The sequence below is a fragment of the Sitodiplosis mosellana genome, unplaced genomic scaffold, assembly GCF_009176505.1.
Source record: "Sitodiplosis mosellana isolate CC-2019 unplaced genomic scaffold, AAFC_SMos_1.0 Smas_scaffold_23, whole genome shotgun sequence".
In the NCBI taxonomy this organism is placed as follows: Eukaryota; Metazoa; Arthropoda; class Insecta; order Diptera; family Cecidomyiidae; genus Sitodiplosis; species Sitodiplosis mosellana.
This window is the reverse complement of record NW_022595265.1, coordinates 1-20321: the sequence shown is the minus strand read 5'-3', so window position 1 is coordinate 20321 and position 20321 is coordinate 1. Positions and strand designations below refer to the sequence as shown.

Here is a 20321-nt window from a genome sequence, read left to right as displayed (position 1 = left end):
AAATATGAAGTTGATACTGTTTGCAAAATCTTAGCCGAATATTTGCGCCATATCAACATTGGATTTTATTTAACACTGACTTTTATTACTACAACGGATAATTTTTTTTAAAAAGTTCAAAAATTACATCTGAAATTTTGAACGGATTTTTTCTTGAATACTAGTAATCGGCTATTCACAATTCAAAACAATGCAAAGTTCCCGCCGACAAATAACAAATGTCAATGACATACGATCCCAACCCTGAGATTTTTATTTCATTCCGTTGTTTACATATTTGTACGGACATCGATTTCTTGTGTAAGGTTTTTTTCATTCTCTCTATAAGATATTAATTGAATACGCTGCGATTTATTATCAAAAAATTGAAAAAATCGACCATTTTTTCAACATTTTGTCCAATAACACCAATCAATAATGTAATTTTTTGGAGTAAATATGTGACAAAATTTGTTTATTGGACTCTCAGCTACAATTTTGCCAGAGACAGTAAGACGCTATCAGCAAAAATAAACGATTTATTAACAAAATCTGACGTAGTCCATATTGCCAAAAAATCATGATAAAAACGCCAAAGTCGAGAAAATGGAAATCCCAGATTTTTCGAAAATTGTTCCACTGAGATATTAAACTTATAAGTTGCTCTCCTTTTATCGCATTTCTGTTTTTATGTATTTTATTGTAATCTACTTACAAGTTACACGTCTCTTCGATCAATGTATTTCACTTTACCAACCCATTCTGATGCCTTTTGAGCCTGCATGTAAATTGCTATCCAAAAAATCATTTATAGCCGCTGTGCTAATTTTAGGACGAAATCAAAATACTATTTCTCATAAAATACATGCAATTCGTCCGAAATATTTATGAACAATCTCAAATCGCTGAAAATGTTATTTATCAAAAAATTTGAATATTTTTTGTTTTATTTAAAATTAAAAACAAATTTTTTCAATAAATCACGCTAAACATTTTTTTTACCCGTTTTTGCTTTGTAAGCATTTACGTTTTATCACATTCCTCTTTTTTGTTTTTACAAACATTTTAATGGTCCATATTTTTTATATTTATTCCAGGCAGAGGCTTAACGTCTTCCATTGGTTTGTCAAGAATATGCAAAACTGAAACATTTTGAATCAAACACGACCCCATCTTTGCATAAAATATATTTCTTAAAGAAAAAAATTAATTTCGAAAGATTTCAACCATTTTAATGGAGGATCTCCCAAACGTACACCACAGGCCATAAGTTTGGATACCCCTATGAATGAATTTGGCCCAAAATTTTTAAATTTCAAACCGCTTGTCCAATCTCAACGTGCTATGCGTCGTTGGAAAGGTCTCGGAGAGTACGTATCATTTTTGGTATTAAACATCAAAATCGGCCAGCTTTTGGCCAAGATATGGCTGATTGAAGATTTCGGCCCAAAATTACAAACGGCCATATCTTGGCCAAACGCCGGCCGATTTTGATGTTTAATACCACAAATCACATCTACTTTTCAAGACCTTTCCAATGGCGTATATAACTTTTTAATCCGATGGCCCGTTTAAGACTTCGATTTTGGCTCCCACAGCTCAAAGGCCAAAAGATGGCCATAGGCCGGCCAAATTTTATCTTCCAAATCATCCATTCGGTCAGAATTTCGATATATTTTCATGTCCAATACTAAATTTCAAGTGAAAATGTTCAAAAAACGTAGAAACAAACGTTTCATAGGGGTATCCAAACTTATGGCCTGTGGTGTATTTCGCATACTGACTCTAGATAGCACAAAAATAGTTGTAGGAACGCCTGTGTAGGATTACCCAATGTATGGTTCAAGTAAGAGATCGCAGATAAATATAAGCTTAAACGAAAAAAATAATTTCCCACCAAGCATATCAATTTTTCGCAAAATTATGGTGAGTCATCGGGTCATCACTTGAGAAGCCATACAATTCCAATCAATTTTATTTTCCTGACAGTTTTGAGTCTAAAATAGGACGTAAAATGATATTTATCTGAACTGTAAATATATAGCTAATATATTAGGCTATAGCCAGATCAAATTTTGTCCAAAGCCCATCAAACTAAACAGATCGGTCCTAAAAATTCAAATAGCACAAAAAATGTGCAAATGTAGTTACGCGTTCGATAATTTAAAAAAATTTCCATTTAGAACTGAAAATTACTTTATTCAAAGTTGAATTCACAGTCGAAATTTTAATCGTGTTCGGAGTTGGCGAGATCAAATTCATGTTCCAATGGAAATATTATTTGCATCAGGAGATGGATTTGCAGTTGAAGTATTGACAGGGATTCCACTTCAGTTGTAAACTATGGAGAACTATATAAAAAGGATTAAAAATTTCACTAAAAATAAATTTTCGGTGTTTAGTTCAACTTTAGTTAGGAAACACATCGTTTTTGCTAGTTTTATGCCTATTTCACAGCAATAAAACTTTATTTTGCTTGAAAATAATGGATTTATATTCCCACTTCCACTATTAATATTCAATTTGCTCGCAAAAGAAGTAGTGGAAAAAATGTCATGACACATAAATAGCTTAAGATAAAAATACAATTTATTGATAACACCAATGACTAAGTAGGAAAGTAGCGCCAATTCGGTTTTTTTTTCACAATTCCAGATGAATAAGTACCACGATATAGCTTGCAATTTTGGGTTTTTTCACATCACAGCATTGTATAAGATCGCAACTGATTAGAGTAAGGATGCGATATGGAATTAATGATAACATCATCATAATTGACGTATTACTAATGAACACGTTAACGTCAACATAATTTTTAACAAATAAGTAACGGATTGCAACGTATTACTCATTACTATTGCTCACAAGTAAACCCATTCAACTGTGTCTGGATGTTTAATGCCACAAAACATTTCTGAAAGTCATCAACTAACTATAATAACTGAAATTTAGTGGCAATGATGGATGATTTCCACACATTTCTACGGTGTTTTATAAACTTTTTGAAATCTTGAAGTCAAGTTAATTTTGTGAGACTTGTTTGTTCTCTAAAATCGCGAACGAAATCTTTTCCAAGTGCAAAAAGTCATTATAAATCTAAAATTAGTGGGATTTCATACAATTTATTGGTATAAGCGATTGATCCAAATAACAACTTACTTTTTACAACTCAACAGTTGAAAGTTTGCCAATGAGTTCTGTTTCGGCTATCAAAAGTTGTATATACGGCGTCAAAACTTGAGACAAACTTTGATATGTTTACTAGTATGCAATTATTACTCATAATAACGTAAAATACGTTGTAATCTCTACACTTTTTTTATCTGAACATTTTTTTAAATTAACATATTTTATGTCAATCAAACCATTCTCACCAAAACCGTTACGACTTGAAGATTTTAATCTGCTCAATCAAAATTTCATTTAAGATTTCCAGCGAATATTCCTGCTATAAATATCGTTGGTGCCATGGAGAGAGCAACAGTTGTTATTTGGCCAATATTTGAGGATGAAACAGGTTTTCTGATTACTGTTCAAAAATTTCGTTGTGAAATTAACGTGAAACTTTTAAATTAAAGACAATTCTTCGAAATTAACATTTTAATTCGTTTAACATTTTTGATGTGAGATTTATTTGGGGAAAAATAAAAGAAAAATTATGAAAAAAAATCTTTTTTTTTCGATAAAGTGAATAATTAAAATAAACAGAAAGAACGTTGTGCGAAATTCTTTTGTGATTTTGATCGGGTTTTGCATTTAAATTACAAGCATCGAGTGAGAACATCAAAAAATGTGTTGAGAAAGTGATTGAATTAGCTTGTGACATTTATAATCGTTACTCAATCACGTGAATCGTCGGAAGAATTATTCAATTCATTTTATATCATTTTATACATGTGTAACGGATAACAAGAACCCAGGTAAATTTCGGCACTTACAGCAAATGTTGACCAATTTCCATTTATAATTTATTACTATTTTAATTAGTATTTTATACTTATTTCAAATTTGAATTTAGTACTCTTAATTTTAAGTACCATGTATTTGTAATCGATAGAACCGATCTCTTATAAAGCGATGTCAAAGACAAAAGTCTCAAAGCTTGGTTTTCTCTCAGACACTTGTTTATGCAATTCTGTAAGGAAGATTGGTGATCTGAAAAGTGAAACTTGTCCAATTCAACAGCACTTTACAATTACAAGGAAAATACATGAATCTTTCAATGGAAGCCAAATTGTATTATGAAACTTGGATAACGTTTTTAAAATATTTTTCATGGACATTTTGTCACAATACTTGTTTTTAACGGTGTATTTCATTTGTTCAAAGAACTGAATTATTGGAATGGTGAGAATTCTCTCTGTGTCGCAAAATATCTCCGAATATTGCCCATGAATAGCAGCTATGGGGATAGTTGTTAATACATCCATATACTAAATGAGGGCTTTGTTTGTTTATGAGTAAATATTTTGAAGTTCAAATAAATAATTAAAACAATTTTCATTTCATTTGCTTTTGTAGTTTTGGCGGTTTTTATTAACAAAAATTAAAGGAAAATCTCTGTCATCGTAATCATGCCGGTTACTCTTGTTAATAGTGAAATTCCTCGCCGTACTATAACAACGCGTGCCCAGCGTGAAATCTTCTTCATTGAACGAACGCATCCTGACACTAAATGCAGTATTTGGTTTTATAAACGTATCCATGGTGCATTTGATCTAAAAATCTTAGAAAATGCAATCAAATTGTGTTCAACGAGTATTCCGTTACTGCAGACGCGCTTTGTCTATTCGGATGGAGAATTGTGGCAGATTCGCGATAGGAATATTCACCATAAGCCACGAACGATAGATGTCAGCACTCATTCAACTCCAGTCCAAGAGGCATTGAGAAGAATGAGAAAAGCTGTGAACCGGTCTAGCGCTATGATTGACGATAAACTCTGCGAGTTTACAGTCTATATCATCGACAACAATAATTACGTACTTCATGGTCAATTTCACCGCGCCATCATAAATACCAGATCTTGGGCAAAAGTTGAATCCCTGATCACTGCTGCCTATAATAATTTGAAGCGAGGTGTGGAGATCGATGTACAACCAAAATTGCATTTTGATGCACTTGCTCGCGCCGATGCTAAGTATAAAGCTTCCGATAAACATGAAGAAGACGAGAAATTCTGGGAAGCTTACGTTCAGCCATTGAAGCGCTTTGCTTACACTCAACGAAGTAATAATTCTGTTGGAAAAAAGACAACTCATCAGCACACAATGACATTGAACACCAGCGAACGCCGAAAATTTCAACAAGTGGCTGCAGCAATGGATATTCCAGAAACTCATCTTTACGTTGGCGTTTCAGCTCTTTTGCTTCGAAGCCTCCTTGGTCGTGAGTACGTGAGTCTCAGCTTGCCAGTACGTGGAACGTATTTGACTCATGAGCTTGGCATGACATCCAACGTTTTGCCATTATTGTTGCATATTCCTGGCGATGCTACGATACACGAAGCCTTACTTCGAATCGCACAAGAAATTAAATCGATCCTGAAACATCAGCGTTACCGAATCAAGGATATTTTGAAGCTCGCCAACTATGGCTCAATTACCAATTTTGGTCCATATGTAAATATAATGTGCTATGATCATGGAGAGCCACTTGATGGTTGTAGCTGCTCATCTCATTTTGGTGGAATCACTGATATTAATGAAATGCACATAACATTCTGGACAGACCGTCCAAATGGTCGACTTGACATTTTGTTGGAAGACGTTCATGAGGGACATTCAGAAGAACAACTCGTTGCCTTACAGGAGCACTTGGCATTCATTTTAGATCTGGTTTTATGTGGAACGAACATTACAGTTGCCACAATAGATGAACAATGTGGCAATATCACAACTGTTGAGCTGTGCGAAAGTTTTTATGCCAATCGTCGCCGACCTGTTGCAGCCGGGTTTTTGCAGTGGAGTCGGAACTGCGATTCTTTAGTTCGTCTGGTACATTCCAACACGTGGGTGGGAAGTGGTGTCAGTCCATTTGCTATATCGAAAGTTCTCTTTGCTGACCGAGCTGTGAGCATTGGGAAGTTGGAACGCGTAACAGATTCTGCATGTAGAAAAGCAGTAGGCATAGTGTTGGTAATCGAGGAGAATGCTTGGCTTGTTACTACTGCGGATGGAGTGGTTAGAATAAGTAATTTTATGGATGAATTTGGCCAGCCCATCTCAGCTCAAACTCTCGTTAATCAATGTCATATCGTCGAAGGTGATCAGCTCCCGATTATTACACACGAACAGGCTGAATGGCTGGGTAAGACATATGCTAAGGCCATGCTTACAGAACCTTACTGGTCTCAACGACTTGCCAGTTTTGAACCGTGTGAACTCTCCTTTGTGCAAAGCACTATGACTCAATCACCAGTATGGGCTACAACTACTTATCAAAAATCAAAAGGTGCAAGCGCGATTGAGGTGCTTACTGCATGGTTTATTTACATTGTCCGAGATACTCAAATGTCACAATTACAAATTGGTTGGGATGCAACTCAAAGTTGGCACCATGTGAACGAAGTGTTAGCGAAATGCACATTTGCCAAGACTGTTCCATTCGACACATGCATCGACTTGAATGATACATTTTCAAATGTTGTGACCAGTGTAAAGAATGACTACAAGCAATTGATTAATCACTTGCCATGCTTGACAGACATACTAATCCGCCATGTGGATTCTATGAATAATTTGAGTGGTAAAAACACTCGGGCATTGGCTGTGTCTTTAATTGATACGCAAAATGTGCACGATGACGCCAGCGAGCATGTTCATGGTAGCTTGATGACATTGGAAATCAACAAACATAACGGTGCTTTTCGATGGATCTACGACACAAATCAACTATCTGAAGAAGAGGTCAATCGTATTTCGTTACGTTTGTTAGTTTTGCTCGCATCTGCCCATAGTGCCGATCAAGCAAATGTTAATGTGGCGAAATTGAACCTATTACCTAAAGCTGAACGCGAACAACTACTTTATAGCTGGAATCAAACAACGGTACCTCTTTCACCTGCCCGCTGTCTCCATCAGTTATTCGAGGCACAGGTCGAATGCAACGGAAAAGCGATTGCCGTAGAGTGTGAAGGAGAGACTTCAAGCTATGAAAAACTAAATAGCCAAGCCAACCAGTTGGCACATTATCTCATAGCACGAGGTGTCAAAACAGACGATCGCATCGCACTTTGTGTCGAACGAAATACAAAATTGATTATAGCAATGCTGGGCATTCTTAAATCTGGCTGCGCCTATGTACCACTTGACCCAGCCTATACGAGTCAAAGACTGACCCATATTGTAGAGGAAGCTGACCCTATATTCCTTTTGGTAGATGCTACTGGTCGAAAAACACTCGAAGACAATCGAGTACCAGTGATCGACTTGGACAAGCCATTACCGGCCGATTTGCCAATCGATAATCCGGATGCTACCAAGCTTGGAGTTACTCCAAATCATCTGGTCTACGTTATCTACACCTCTGGATCAACTGGAAAACCGAAAGGAGTAATGGTTGAGCACCACGATGCACAACAACTATTCCTCTCTGTACAAGACAAGTTTAATTTTAATAACCGGGATCAGTTGTGTTTGTTCCATTCGATTTCTTTTGATGTTTCCGTATGGGAGACATGGAGCGCATTATTGAATGGAGGTCAACTATCGATTCCATCACACAATACAATCCGTTCTTCGGATAAATTTTATGATTGGATCTGCGACAAGGGTATTACTTTACTGAGTCAAACTCCGTCAGCATTCAAAATGCTCATGAAGGCAAAAGACATCAGTCCGCGATCAAATCGACTGCGATATGTATTCTTTGGTAGTGAAGCTTCAGATTCATTGACCGTGAGAGAATGGTCTGAAAAGTGTGCTGCAGATCATATAGGATTAGTTCATATGTACGGTCCTACTGAAACAGTTGTGATTGCAACAAGTTGGATGTGTGATAGAACGATTTCTGATAACTCGTTCACACCAATCGGTCGTCCGTTACCAAACAAACGAATTTATCTGCTTGATGCACATGGCGAGCCTGTGCCAATAGGAGCCGACGGAGAAATCTATATTGGTGGTGCCGGTGTGGCACGTGGTTATTTAAATCGGCCTGAGCTAACCGCAGAACGTTTTCTACCCGATCCATTCAGTGATAATCCAACAGCACGCATGTACCGAACAGGCGATCGAGCACGATATCTGCCTGATGGTAATCTAGTTTATCTGGGACGCATTGATCAGCAAGTAAAAATCCGTGGATTTCGAATTGAGCCTGGTGAAATTGAAGCCCGCTTAGTCGAACATCCTCAGGTGCACGAGGCAGTTGTACAATCTTATGGCAACGGATCAGACACCCGTTTGGTTGCTTATGTGGTGGCCGATGCATACGCATCGTTAGCTCAAGATTTGCGTACATATCTATTGACATTACTGCCTGAATATATGGTACCAGTGGCTTATGTTTGTCTATCTTCTCTGCCTCTCACACCCAATGGAAAGGTAGACCGGCGAGCACTACCACCTCCGAACGATGAGGCATTTGCTCGTCAACAGTATGAAGCTCCACAGGGTGAAATAGAAAAGAAATTGGCCGAAATCTGGTGTGAACTGCTAAGCATTGATCGGATTAGTCGACATGATAATTTTTTCGCACTGGGAGGTCATTCCTTGCTAGTCGTACAACTGTTGGCACAGTTGAGACAGATCGGATTGGATACCACCGTACGCAAAGTGTTTGATGCTCCCAGTCTGGCTATATTGGTCTCGACGCTCCACCGTTACAAGGCAGTAACTATTGCACCCAATCTCATTACAACATACAGTTCGAAGATTACTCCAGAAATGTTACCGCTCATCACGCTTTCACAGGCAGAAATTGATGCAATTACTACACGGGTACCTGGTGGAGTAGCTAATATCCAAGATATTTATAGCTTGACGTCTCTACAAAATGGGATGTTGTTCCATCATTTAATGGGTGAACGCGGCGACCCGTACTTGCTAATAAGCCGACTGAGTTTTTCTGATCGGAGAAAACTTGACCGTTATGTGTCCGCCATGCAACAATTGATAGAAAGATACGATATTCTTCGTACCGTCTTCATCTGGGAAGGTCTAAGTGAACCGGCACAGATTGTTTTACGTCAAGTTCCTTCATTACTCACTGAGATTACATTGCATGATACCAGTAAACCGGTATTGGATCAGTTGCGCCTCCGATTCAATCAACGTCGCTACCGGTTAGACTTGACGCAGGCACCACTATTGCGTTTGCTAGCTGCACCAACATCTGAAGGATGCTGGGTGGCACTGCAACTGATGCATCACTTGATTGGGGATCATACTACACTGGAAAAACTGCAGTCAGAAATACGTGTTATAGACGATAGACGGACTGAAAAACTTACGATTTCTACAACATTTCGCCAAGTGGTGGCTTATGAGCGGTTGGCACTTGATCCGACTGATCACACCCAATACTTCAGCGAAATGCTTGCTAACGTTGACGAACCAACTTTGCCGTTTGGTTTGAGTGATGTTTCTCTGGATGGAACTAAGATCAATGAAGCACAATTGTGGCTACGACAGACACTCAATGATCAGCTACGGGCGCATGCACGCAAGTTACAAGTTAGTTTGGCTAGTGTTTGCCATTTGGCTTGGGCACAAGTACTTGCTCGAGCTAGTGGACGCGAGGCAGTTGTCTTCGGCACTGTACTTTCTGGCCGTTTTCAGGTTGGAGAAGAGAACAATATTATCATGGGACCGATGATTAACACTCTACCAATACGTATAGATATTGATGATACGAGTGTCAAGACCGCAGTGCGACATACCCATGCTCGTTTGAGTTCGTTGTTGGCACATGAACATGCACCTCTTGTGTTAGCACAACGCTGTAGTGGTGTTCCAGCTGGCTCATCATTATTCAGTACATTGTTCAACTATCGCCATAATAAGAAGACGGAGCAGGTAAATGCGTCACTTCCAGGAGTCACATTCTTTGGCGGTGAGGGACAAACAAATTACCCTTTAAACATGTCTCTGGATGACAACGGTAGAGCTTTGAACCTGTCTGCTCACGTGGTGTCATCAGTGTCAGCAGCTCGAATCTGTACTTATATGCGAGAAACTCTGGTTTCTCTTGCTGACGCACTAGCTCACAAGCCACAACAACCAGTTCGTATATTAACGGTGATACCACCAGAAGAGCGCACCTTGCTACTACAAAGCTGGAATGAAACCGCGGTTACTTATCCACCTGCATGCTGTCTTCATCAATTATTCGAAGCGCAGGTGGAATGTGATGGACAGGCAATTGCTGTTGAGTATAAAGGAGATACTTTAAGCTACGCAGGACTCAATGTTCAAGCCAACCAATTGGCAAATTACCTAATCACTCGAGGCGTTAAACCAGATAATCGCGTTGCACTTTGCGTTGAGCGTAGTACAACAATGATCGTAGCAATGCTAGGTATCCTAAAAGCCGGCGCTGCGTATGTACCACTTGATCCTGTCTATCCAAGTCAACGACTGGCCAATATTTTACTGGATGCGAACCCTATATTTATAATAGCAGATGCTGCTGGCCGTAGTGCACTCGGAAACCATCAAGTGCCAGTGATCGACTTGGACAAACCGTTGCCCGTCGATTTACCAATGGATAATCCGGACGCTGAAAAGCTCGGAGTCACTCCAACCAATTTGGCTTATGTTATCTACACCTCTGGTTCAACAGGAGCACCGAAAGGAGTTATGGTTGAACATCATGATGCAGCACATCTATTCCAATCGGTACATGATAAATTTGATTTTAATGCACAGGATAAGTGGTGTTTGTTCCATTCCATTTCGTTTGACATGTCTGTATGGGAGTTATGGGGAGCATTATTAAATGGAAGTCAATTATCGATTGTACCATTTAAACTCACTCGTTCTACAGACGAATTTTATGATTGGATCTGTACCAGCGGTATTACTGTACTAACTCAAACCCCTTCAGTATTCAAAATGCTAATGCGAGCGCAGAAGATTTGTTCGCAATTCAATCAACTACGCTATGTAATATTTGGTGGTGAAGCGCTAGAACCATCAATTGTAAAGGACTGGTATGAGAAATATGATAAAATTCAAACAGTATTGGTCAATATGTATGGCCCTACCGAAACCGTTATGATTGCAACAAGTTGGATCTGTCATATCACGATTTCTGAAAACTCGTTCACACCAATCGGTCGTCCGCTACCTAACAAACGAATTTATTTGCTTGATGCCCATGGCGAACTAGTGCCGCTGGGAGCCGAGGGAGAAATGTATATTGGTGGTGCTGCCGTAGCTCGTGGCTATCTAAACCATCCAAAACTTACCGCAGAACGTTTTTTACTCGATCCATTCAGTGATGATCCAGCAGCACGCATGTACCGCACCGGCGATCGAGCACGATATTTGCCTGATGGCAATCTGGTCTATTTGGGCCGCACGGATCAACAAGTAAAAATTCGAGGTTTTCGAATTGAGCCCGGTGAAATCGAAGCCCACCTAGTCGAACATCCACAGGTACACGAAGCAGTCGTACAATCCTATGGCAACGAATTAGATGCTCGTCTTGTGGCTTATGTGGTAGCCGATACTGTAACATCTTTGGTCCAAAATTTACGCACCTATCTATTGCACTTATTGCCTGAGTATATGGTACCAGCGGCTTATGTTTGTATAAAATCATTACCACTCACACCCAATGGCAAGCTAGATCGACGGGCACTACCACCTCCGGACGATGAAGCGTTTGTCCATCAACAGTATGAAGCTCCACAAGGTGAAATGGAAGAAAAACTGGCCGATATCTGGCGTCAAGTGCTTGGGATCGAACTAGTTAGCCGATATGATAATTTCTTTGCGCTGGGAGGTCATTCGTTGTTGGTCACACGACTTTTGGCACAGTTGAGAGCTTTTGGACTGAAGACAACGGTACGGAAAGTGTATAATGCTCCTTCTTTAGCAATGTTGGCTTCGACCCTCACCCGTTACCATGCAGTTACTATTCCACCCAATCTGATTACCACAGACAGCACAGAGATTACTCCAGAAATGTTACCGCTCATCACTCTTTCTCAGGCGGAAATTGATGGAATTATTGCACAGATACCTGGTGGCGTAGCTAATATTCAAGATGTTTATTGTTTGGCTCCTTTACAGCATGGCATGTTGTTCCATCATCTGAGATCTAAGCAGGGTGATCCATACTTGATAGTAAGCCGCATGCAATTTGATGACCATACGACACTTGAACGCTATTCATATGCTTTGCAAAAAGTGATAGAGAGACACGATATTTTGCGCACTGCCCTCTTCTGGGAAGGTCTCAGTGAACCGGTGCAGGTCGTATTGCGCAAAGTTCCTTCGATACTCACAGAAGTTATATTAGATCATGGTGAACCAGTACTAAATCAGCTTAGCCACCGCTTTGACCTGCGTAGCTACCGTTTGGATTTGACAAAGGCACCACTATTGCGTTTGATGGCTGCGCCAACGTCTGAAGGATGCTGGGTGGCACTGCAATTAATGCATCACTCAATCATTGATCATTCATCACATGAGGTATTGGAGGCAGAGATTCACGCCATTATCGAGGGAAATTTAAAAAAGTTAACAACACCCACCCCATTCCGTCATATTGTAGCCCATTCTCGATTAGGAGTTAGTCAAGCTGAACACACACATTTCTTCAGTGAGATGCTCGGTGATATTGACGAGCCAACCTTACCATTTGGTCTGAGTGACGTTGTCCTAGACGGAAATGAGATCGACGAAGCAATTCTGAAGCTGTCACAGACACTTAATGATCAGCTACGGGCGTATGCACGCAAGTTACAAGTTAGTTTGGCTAGTGTTTGCCATTTAGCTTGGGCTAAGGTACTTGCTCGAGCTAGTGGGCGCGATGCAGTGGTCTTTGGGACCGTTCTTCTCGGCCGATCTCAAGCTGGTGAAGCGAACGACAATGCCGTGGGACCTATGATTAATACTCTACCAATACGAATTGAAATTGATAATACGACTGTCGAGACAGCTGTGCGTAATGCCCATGATCGGATGAGTGCGTTGTTAACCCATGAACACGCACAACTTGTGATGGCTCAACGTTGCAGCAGAGTTCCAGCTGGCATGCCACTATTCAGCTCATTATTAAATTATCGCCATAATCAGACGACAGTAGATGTCCCTGCGACACTTCCTGGAATCAGATTTATAGAGGTCGAAGAGCGAACTAATTACCCATTAACCTTATCGGTTGAAGACAACTGCAATTCGTTGGGTCTAACGGCTCAAATAGTTTCACCAATGTCTGCAGCTCGGATCTGTGCCTACATGGAACGAACTCTGGAATCAATGGCTGATGTGCTAACACGAAAGCCTCAACAATCAGTTAGAGCATTGACAGTAATACCATCAGAAGAACGCACATTGTTGCTGCACACTTGGAATCAAACCATGGTTAAATATCCACTTAAACGATGCCTCCATCAGTTATTTGAAGCCCAAGTGCAACGTGACGGACATGCAATTGCCATAGAGTGTATGGCCGAGATTCTAAATTATAGGGAACTCAACGCAAAGGCGAATCAATTAGCACATTACCTTATCGCAAGAGGTGTTAAACCAGATGATCGCATCGCTGTTTGCGCTCAGAGCAGTATAAAATTGGTAGTGGCCACACTGGGTATTCTGAAAGCCGGTGGTGCCTATGTACCGCTCGATCCGAAATATCCCAGTCAGCGGCTCACCAACATTTTGCAGGACTCAAATCCACTATATCTCTTGGTAGACACCGTTGGTCAGGCAGTAATTGGAGATCATCGAGTACCAACAATCGACCTGGAAGAGACTTTTCCCACTGACTTATCGATCGATAATCCAGATTTGACAAATTTAGGACTCACTCCAGCCCATTTGGCCTACATAATTTACACCTCTGGCTCAACCGGAACTCCGAAAGGGGTGATGGTTGAACACAGAAATGTAACAAATTGCCTTCATTGGATCAACGAGAATTTTACAGCTGAAGACTTCAAGCACACTTCATTTTCGACCTCCGCTAATTTCGATATGTCTCTTTACGAATGTTTCGCACCACTGTCGATGGGAGCCACATTACATATCATACCCGATGTGCTTGCGCTCTCACCATCGTCGAACATTTCGATGCTCAGTACGGTACCTTCTGCAGTTACAACGATACTCAATGCAGGCTCTCTGCCATTGTCGCTGTGTGCACTCCATTTGGCAGGCGAGCCACTAAAATCCAGTCTAATCAAACGCATTTTTACGCTTACTCAAGTCACTCAACTGTGCAATCTATATGGCCAAACAGAAACGTCGTTTTTCTCAACGTTGCATAGATTTAAACGAGGCGATGAAGCAATCGAAACGATAGGGCGGCCAATTGCCAACACACAGATATACTTGCTTGATTCATATGGCGAACCAGTGCCACTGGGAGCCGAGGGAGAAATGTATATTGGTGGTGCTCCCGTAGCTCGTGGCTATCTAAACCATCCAGAACTTACCGCGGAACGTTTTCTACTCGATTCATTCAGTGACAATCCTCAAGCACGCATGTTCCGCACCGGTGATCGAGCACGATATTTACCTGATGGCAAATTGTTATATCTTGGACGTACAGATCAGCAAGTGAAAATCCGCGGTTTCCGAATTGAGCCGGGTGAAATTGAAGCCCATCTAGTAGATCATCCACAGGTACACGAGGCGGTTGTACAATCCTATGGAAACGGATCAGATGCTCTTCTTGTAGCTTACGTGGTGGCCAATGCTTATACATCGTTAGCCCAGGATTTACGTACATATCTATCGACATTGCTGCCTGAATATATGGTACCAGTGGCTTATGTGTGTCTACAATCCTTGCCATTCACACCCAATGGCAAGCTAGATCGACGGGCATTACCACCTCCGGATGATGAGGCGTTTGTTCGCCAGCAGTATGAAGCTCCACGGGGTGAAATGGAAGAGAAACTGGCCGAAATCTGGTGTGAACTGCTAAGTATTGAACGCATCAGTCGGCATGACAATTTTTTCGCTTTAGGAGGGCACTCGTTATCGGTTGTACAGCTATTAGGGCGTTTGAGACAGAACGGATTAGATACTTCCGTGCAGGAAGTGTTTGATGCTCCCACTCTGGCTATGTTATCAGCGATGCTTGTTCGTTACCAATTAGTAACTATTCCACCCAATCTCATCACTCCAGACAGCACGGAGATTACTCCAGAAATGTTACCACTTATAACTCTTTCTCAGGTAGAGATTAATGCAATTGTTGCACACGTACCTGGCGGAACAACCAATATTCAGGATATTTATGGTTTAACACCTTTACAACATGGTATGTTGTTCCATCATCTGAGAGCTGAAGAGGGCGACCCATACTTGATAGCAATGCGTATGCAGTTTACTGACCGGACGGCACTTGATCGTTATATGTTCGCCCTGCAGCAAGTGATAGAAAGATACGATATCCTTCGTACTGTCTTCATCTGGGAAGGTCTCAGTGATCCAGCACAGGTCGTTTTGCGACACGTTCCTTCTCTACTTAAAGAGATTATATTGGATCATACTGGTGAACCGGTATTAGATCAGTTGAGCCACCGCTTTGATCCACGTTACTATCGTTTAGACTTGACACAGGCGCCGCTATTGCGTCTACATGTTTCCCCAAGTTCTGAAGGAATTTGGGTGGCACTGCAATTGATGCATCACTTAATTATAGATCATTCAACGCTGGAGCGACTGCAGGCAGAGATCCACGCTATCATCGACGGAAAGATTGAAATGTTGACAACGGCCCCATCATTTCGTCATATTGTGGCACATGCACGACTTGGAGTTAGTTCAGCCGAACATATGCGTTTTTTCACTGAAATACTCAGTGATATTGACGAGCCAACGTTACCATTTGGTCTGACTGACGTTGCTCTGAATGGGACTGAAATAAATGAATCACATGTGAAGCTGTCGCAGGCACTCAATGATCAACTACGAGCGCATGCACGGAAGCTTCAGGTCAGCCTGGCTAGTATTTGTCATTTAGCCTGGGCACAAGTACTTGCTCGAGCTAGTGGTCGACAGGCAGTAGTCTTTGGAACTGTGTTACTTGGACGTTTACATGCGAGAAAAGAGAACAATAATATCATGGGACCGATGATTAACACTCTACCAATACGCATAGATATTGATGATACGAGTGTCGAGACCACAGTGCGAAATACCCATTCTCGATTGAGTTCGTTGTTAGCCCATGAACACGCACCGCTTGCATTGGCACAGCGATGCAGTGGAATTCCAGTTGGTGTACCACTATTTAACGCACTGTTAAATTATCGTCATAGCCAGAAGGCAGACCAGGTCACAACGACACTTCCTGGAATCAGAGTTAAAGAAGTGGAAGAACGAACCAATTACCCATTAGCTCTAACGGTTGAAGATTTTGATGTTTCACTGAGTTTGATAGCTCAAGTAATTTCACCAATGTCTGCAGCTCAGATCTGTGCTTATATGCAACAAGCTCTCGAATCGATGGCCAAAGCGTTAAATAACACAACGCAACAACCAGTTCGGACATTGGCAGTCGTGCCATCGGAAGAATGCACGATGCTTCTGCACACATGGAATCAAACCACAGTTACCTATTCATCTGCTTGCTGTCTTCACCAGTTATTTGAAGCACAGGTGGAACGTGATGGACAAGCAATCGCTGTGGAAAGTAATGGAAAGACTATAAGTTATGCAGAACTTAACATCAAATCCAACCAGCTGGCACATTACATGATCGAACAAGGCATCAAACCAGATGATCGAATCGCACTTTGCATCGAACGTGGCATAACAATGATCGTGGCAATACTGGGTATTTTAAAAGCTGGTGCTGCGTATGTTCCACTCGATCCAGCCTATCCGAGCCAACGACTGACTAACATTTTATTAGATGTCGATCCAATATTTCTCATAGCAGATGCTATGGGTCGGAAAGCACTTGGAGAATATAAAGTACCTGTGATTGAATTAGATATACCATTGCCTGATGGTTTGTCAATCAATAATCTGGACGCAATTAAACTTGGACTCACTCCAACCAATTTGGCTTATGTAATTTACACTTCGGGTTCGACTGGAACACCAAAAGGAGTAATGGTTGAACATCAACATGCAGAAAAATTAGTCAAATCTTTACATGCCAAATTTGAGTTCGATTCACAGGATAAGTGGTCTTTGTTCCATTCTTTTTCTTTCGACTTTTCTGTGTGGGAAATATTTGGTGCGTTATTGAATAGAAATCAACTGTCGATTGTACCACACGATACCACACGTTCTGCAGACGAATTTTATGATTGGATCTGCACCAGAGGTATTACTGTACTAAATCAAACCACTACGGCGTTCAAAATGCTTATGCGGGCAAAAAATATCAGCTCTCAATCCGATCAACTACGATATGTTTTCTTTGGCGGTGAAGCATCAGATTCATTGATTGTAAGGGACTGGTATGAAAAATGCACTAAAAATCAAACAGTGTTAGCCCATGTATATGGGCCTACCGAAACAGTTGTTTTTGCAACAAGTTGGATCTGTGATAACACAATTTCTAAACGTTCAATGATACCGATTGGCCGTCCGCTATCCAACAAGCGAATTTATCTGCTGGATGCACATGGCGACCCGGTGCCACTAGGAGCCGAGGGAGAAATGTATATTGGAGGTACTGGTGCGGCACGTGGCTATCTCAATCGTCCTGAACTTACCGCGGAACATTTTCTACCCGACCCATTTAGTGATGATCCAACAGCACGCATGTATCGTACAGGTGATCGAGCACGATATCTGCCTGATGGTAATTTGATCTATTTAGGACGCACAGATCAACAAGTAAAAATACGTGGATTCCGAATTGAGCTCGGTGAAATTGAAGTCCATTTAGTAAAACATCCACATGTGCGTGAAGCGATTGTACAATCCTATGGAAACGGATCAGATGCTCGTCTTGTAGCTTATGTGGTGGCCGATGCGGATACATCGTTAGCACAGGATTTGCGTACATATCTATCAGAATTACTGCCTGAATATATGGTACCAGTGGCTTATGTTTGTCTACAATCCTTGCCATTCACATCCAATGGCAAGCTAGACCGACGAGCATTACCGCCTCCGGACGATGAGGCGTTCGCTCATCAAGAGTATGAAGCTCCACAAGGTGAAATAGAAGAAAATCTGGCCAATATCTGGCGTGAACTGCTTGGCGTTGAACGTATGAGTCGACATGACAATTTCTTTGCGTTGGGAGGTCATTCTTTGTTGGTCGTTCGGCTGTTAGCGGAGTTGAGACAGATCGGTCTGGACACCACTGTACGGGAAGTATTTGATTCGTCCACTCTGGCCGTGTTATCTTCAACGCTTGATCGTTACCAAGAAGTGACTGTTCCAACCAATTTTATTATCGCAGACAGCACGGTGATTACTCCCGAAATGTTACCACTTATCACGCTTTCTCAGACAGAGATCGATGCAATTGTCGCATTGGTACCAGACGGAGTAGCTAATATTCAAGATATTTATGGATTGGCGCCTTTACAAAACGGTATTTTGTTCCATAATATGATGGCCAAACAAAGGGACCCATACTTGACAGTAATGCGTATGCATTTCAGTGACCGTACGGCACTTGATCGTTATGTGTTCGCCCTGCAGCAAGTGATAGAAAGACACGATATCCTTCGTACTGTCTTCATCTGGGAAGGCCTCCGTGAGCCGGCACAGGTCGTTTTGCGCCAGGTTCCTTCTCTACTTAGTGAAGTCTCATTAGATGATACCGGTGAACCGGTATTGGATCAGTTGAGCCACCGCTTTGATTCGCGCAACTATCGGTTCGAATTGACACAAGCACCGCTATTGCGTTTATTTGCCGCACCAACGTTTGAAGGGAGCTGGGTAGCACTACAACTGATGCACCACTTAATTATTGATCATTCAACATTCGAGCAGTTACAAGAGGAACTGCACGCCATCATTGATGGAAGGATTGAAAAGCTACCAATGCCCACATCATTCCGTCATATTGTAGCACAAGTACGACTAGGAATTAGTCAAGATGAACACACACGTTTCTTCAGTGAAATGCTCAGCGATATTGACGAGCCATCCTTACCATTTGGTCTTTGTGATGTTTCTCTGGATGGGACCGAGATCAATGAAACACATCTGAAGCTGTCACAAACACTCAATGATGAGCTACGAGCACTTGCAGGCAGCTTACAAGTCAGTTTGGCTAGTATTTGTCATTTAGCCTGGGCACAAGTACTTGCTCGAGCTAGTGGACGTGAGGCAGTAGTCTTTGGTACTGTGCTAGTTGGCCGTTTACAAGCCGGCGGGGGAAACGACAATGCCATGGGACCTATGATTAATACTCTACCAATACGCATAGATATTGATGAGAGAAGTGTGAAGATCGCAGTACGAAATGCCCATGCCCGGTTAAGTGCGTTGTTGGCTCATGAATACGCACCACTTGCATTGGCACAGCGCTGTAGTGGGTGTCCAGCAGGTTTGCCTCTATTCAGTGCTTTGCTGAACTACCGTCACAATAAGGAGACGGAACAGATTACTGCGCCACTGTGCGGAGTCAGTGTCATAAATGTGGAGGAGCGAACAAATTACCCATTGGCCTTGTCAGTAGAAGATGGTGGTGATTCGCTAGGTCTAACGGCTCAAATTGTTCCAACAATGTCTGCAGCACGGATTTGTGCCTATATGGAAGAGGCTTTAATATCGCTGCCCAACGCGTTAATTCACAGTCCACAAAAACCAATTCGAAGGTTGAAAGTGATGCCACCAGAAGAGCGCAAGATGCTGCTGCACAGCTGGAATCAAACCACAGTTACCTATCCACCTGCCCGCTGTCTTCACCAGTTATTCGAAGCCCTAGTAGAACATGACGGACAGGCGATTGCCGTTGAATATAAGGGAGAAACTCTAAGCTACGCAGGACTCAATGTTCAGGCCAACCAATTGGCAAATTACCTAATCGCTCGAGGCGTTAAATCAGATAATCGCGTTGCACTTTGCGTTGAGCGCAGCACAACAATGATTGTAGCAATGCTGGGTATTCTAAAATCCGGCGCTGCATATGTACCTCTTGATCCAGCCTATTCGAGCCAACGACTGACGAGTATTTTACTGGATGTCAATCCCATATTTTTGTTGGCAGATGCCACTGGCCGGAAAGCACTCGGC

General features: G+C 41.5%; 1 protein-coding gene across 1 annotated transcript; it reads left to right on the top strand.

Moving 5' to 3' along the window:
• Nucleotides 1–4553: 4553 nt before the first annotated feature.
• On the top strand, nt 4554–20256 carry LOC129568840 (uncharacterized; the record flags this gene model as incomplete). The annotated part of the gene is made up of 1 exon (XM_055447165.1): nt 4554–20256. A coding segment is annotated over exon 1 (15703 nt), but the record flags the coding sequence as incomplete, so codon positions are not given.
• Between the last annotated feature and the right edge of the window lie 65 nt (nt 20257–20321).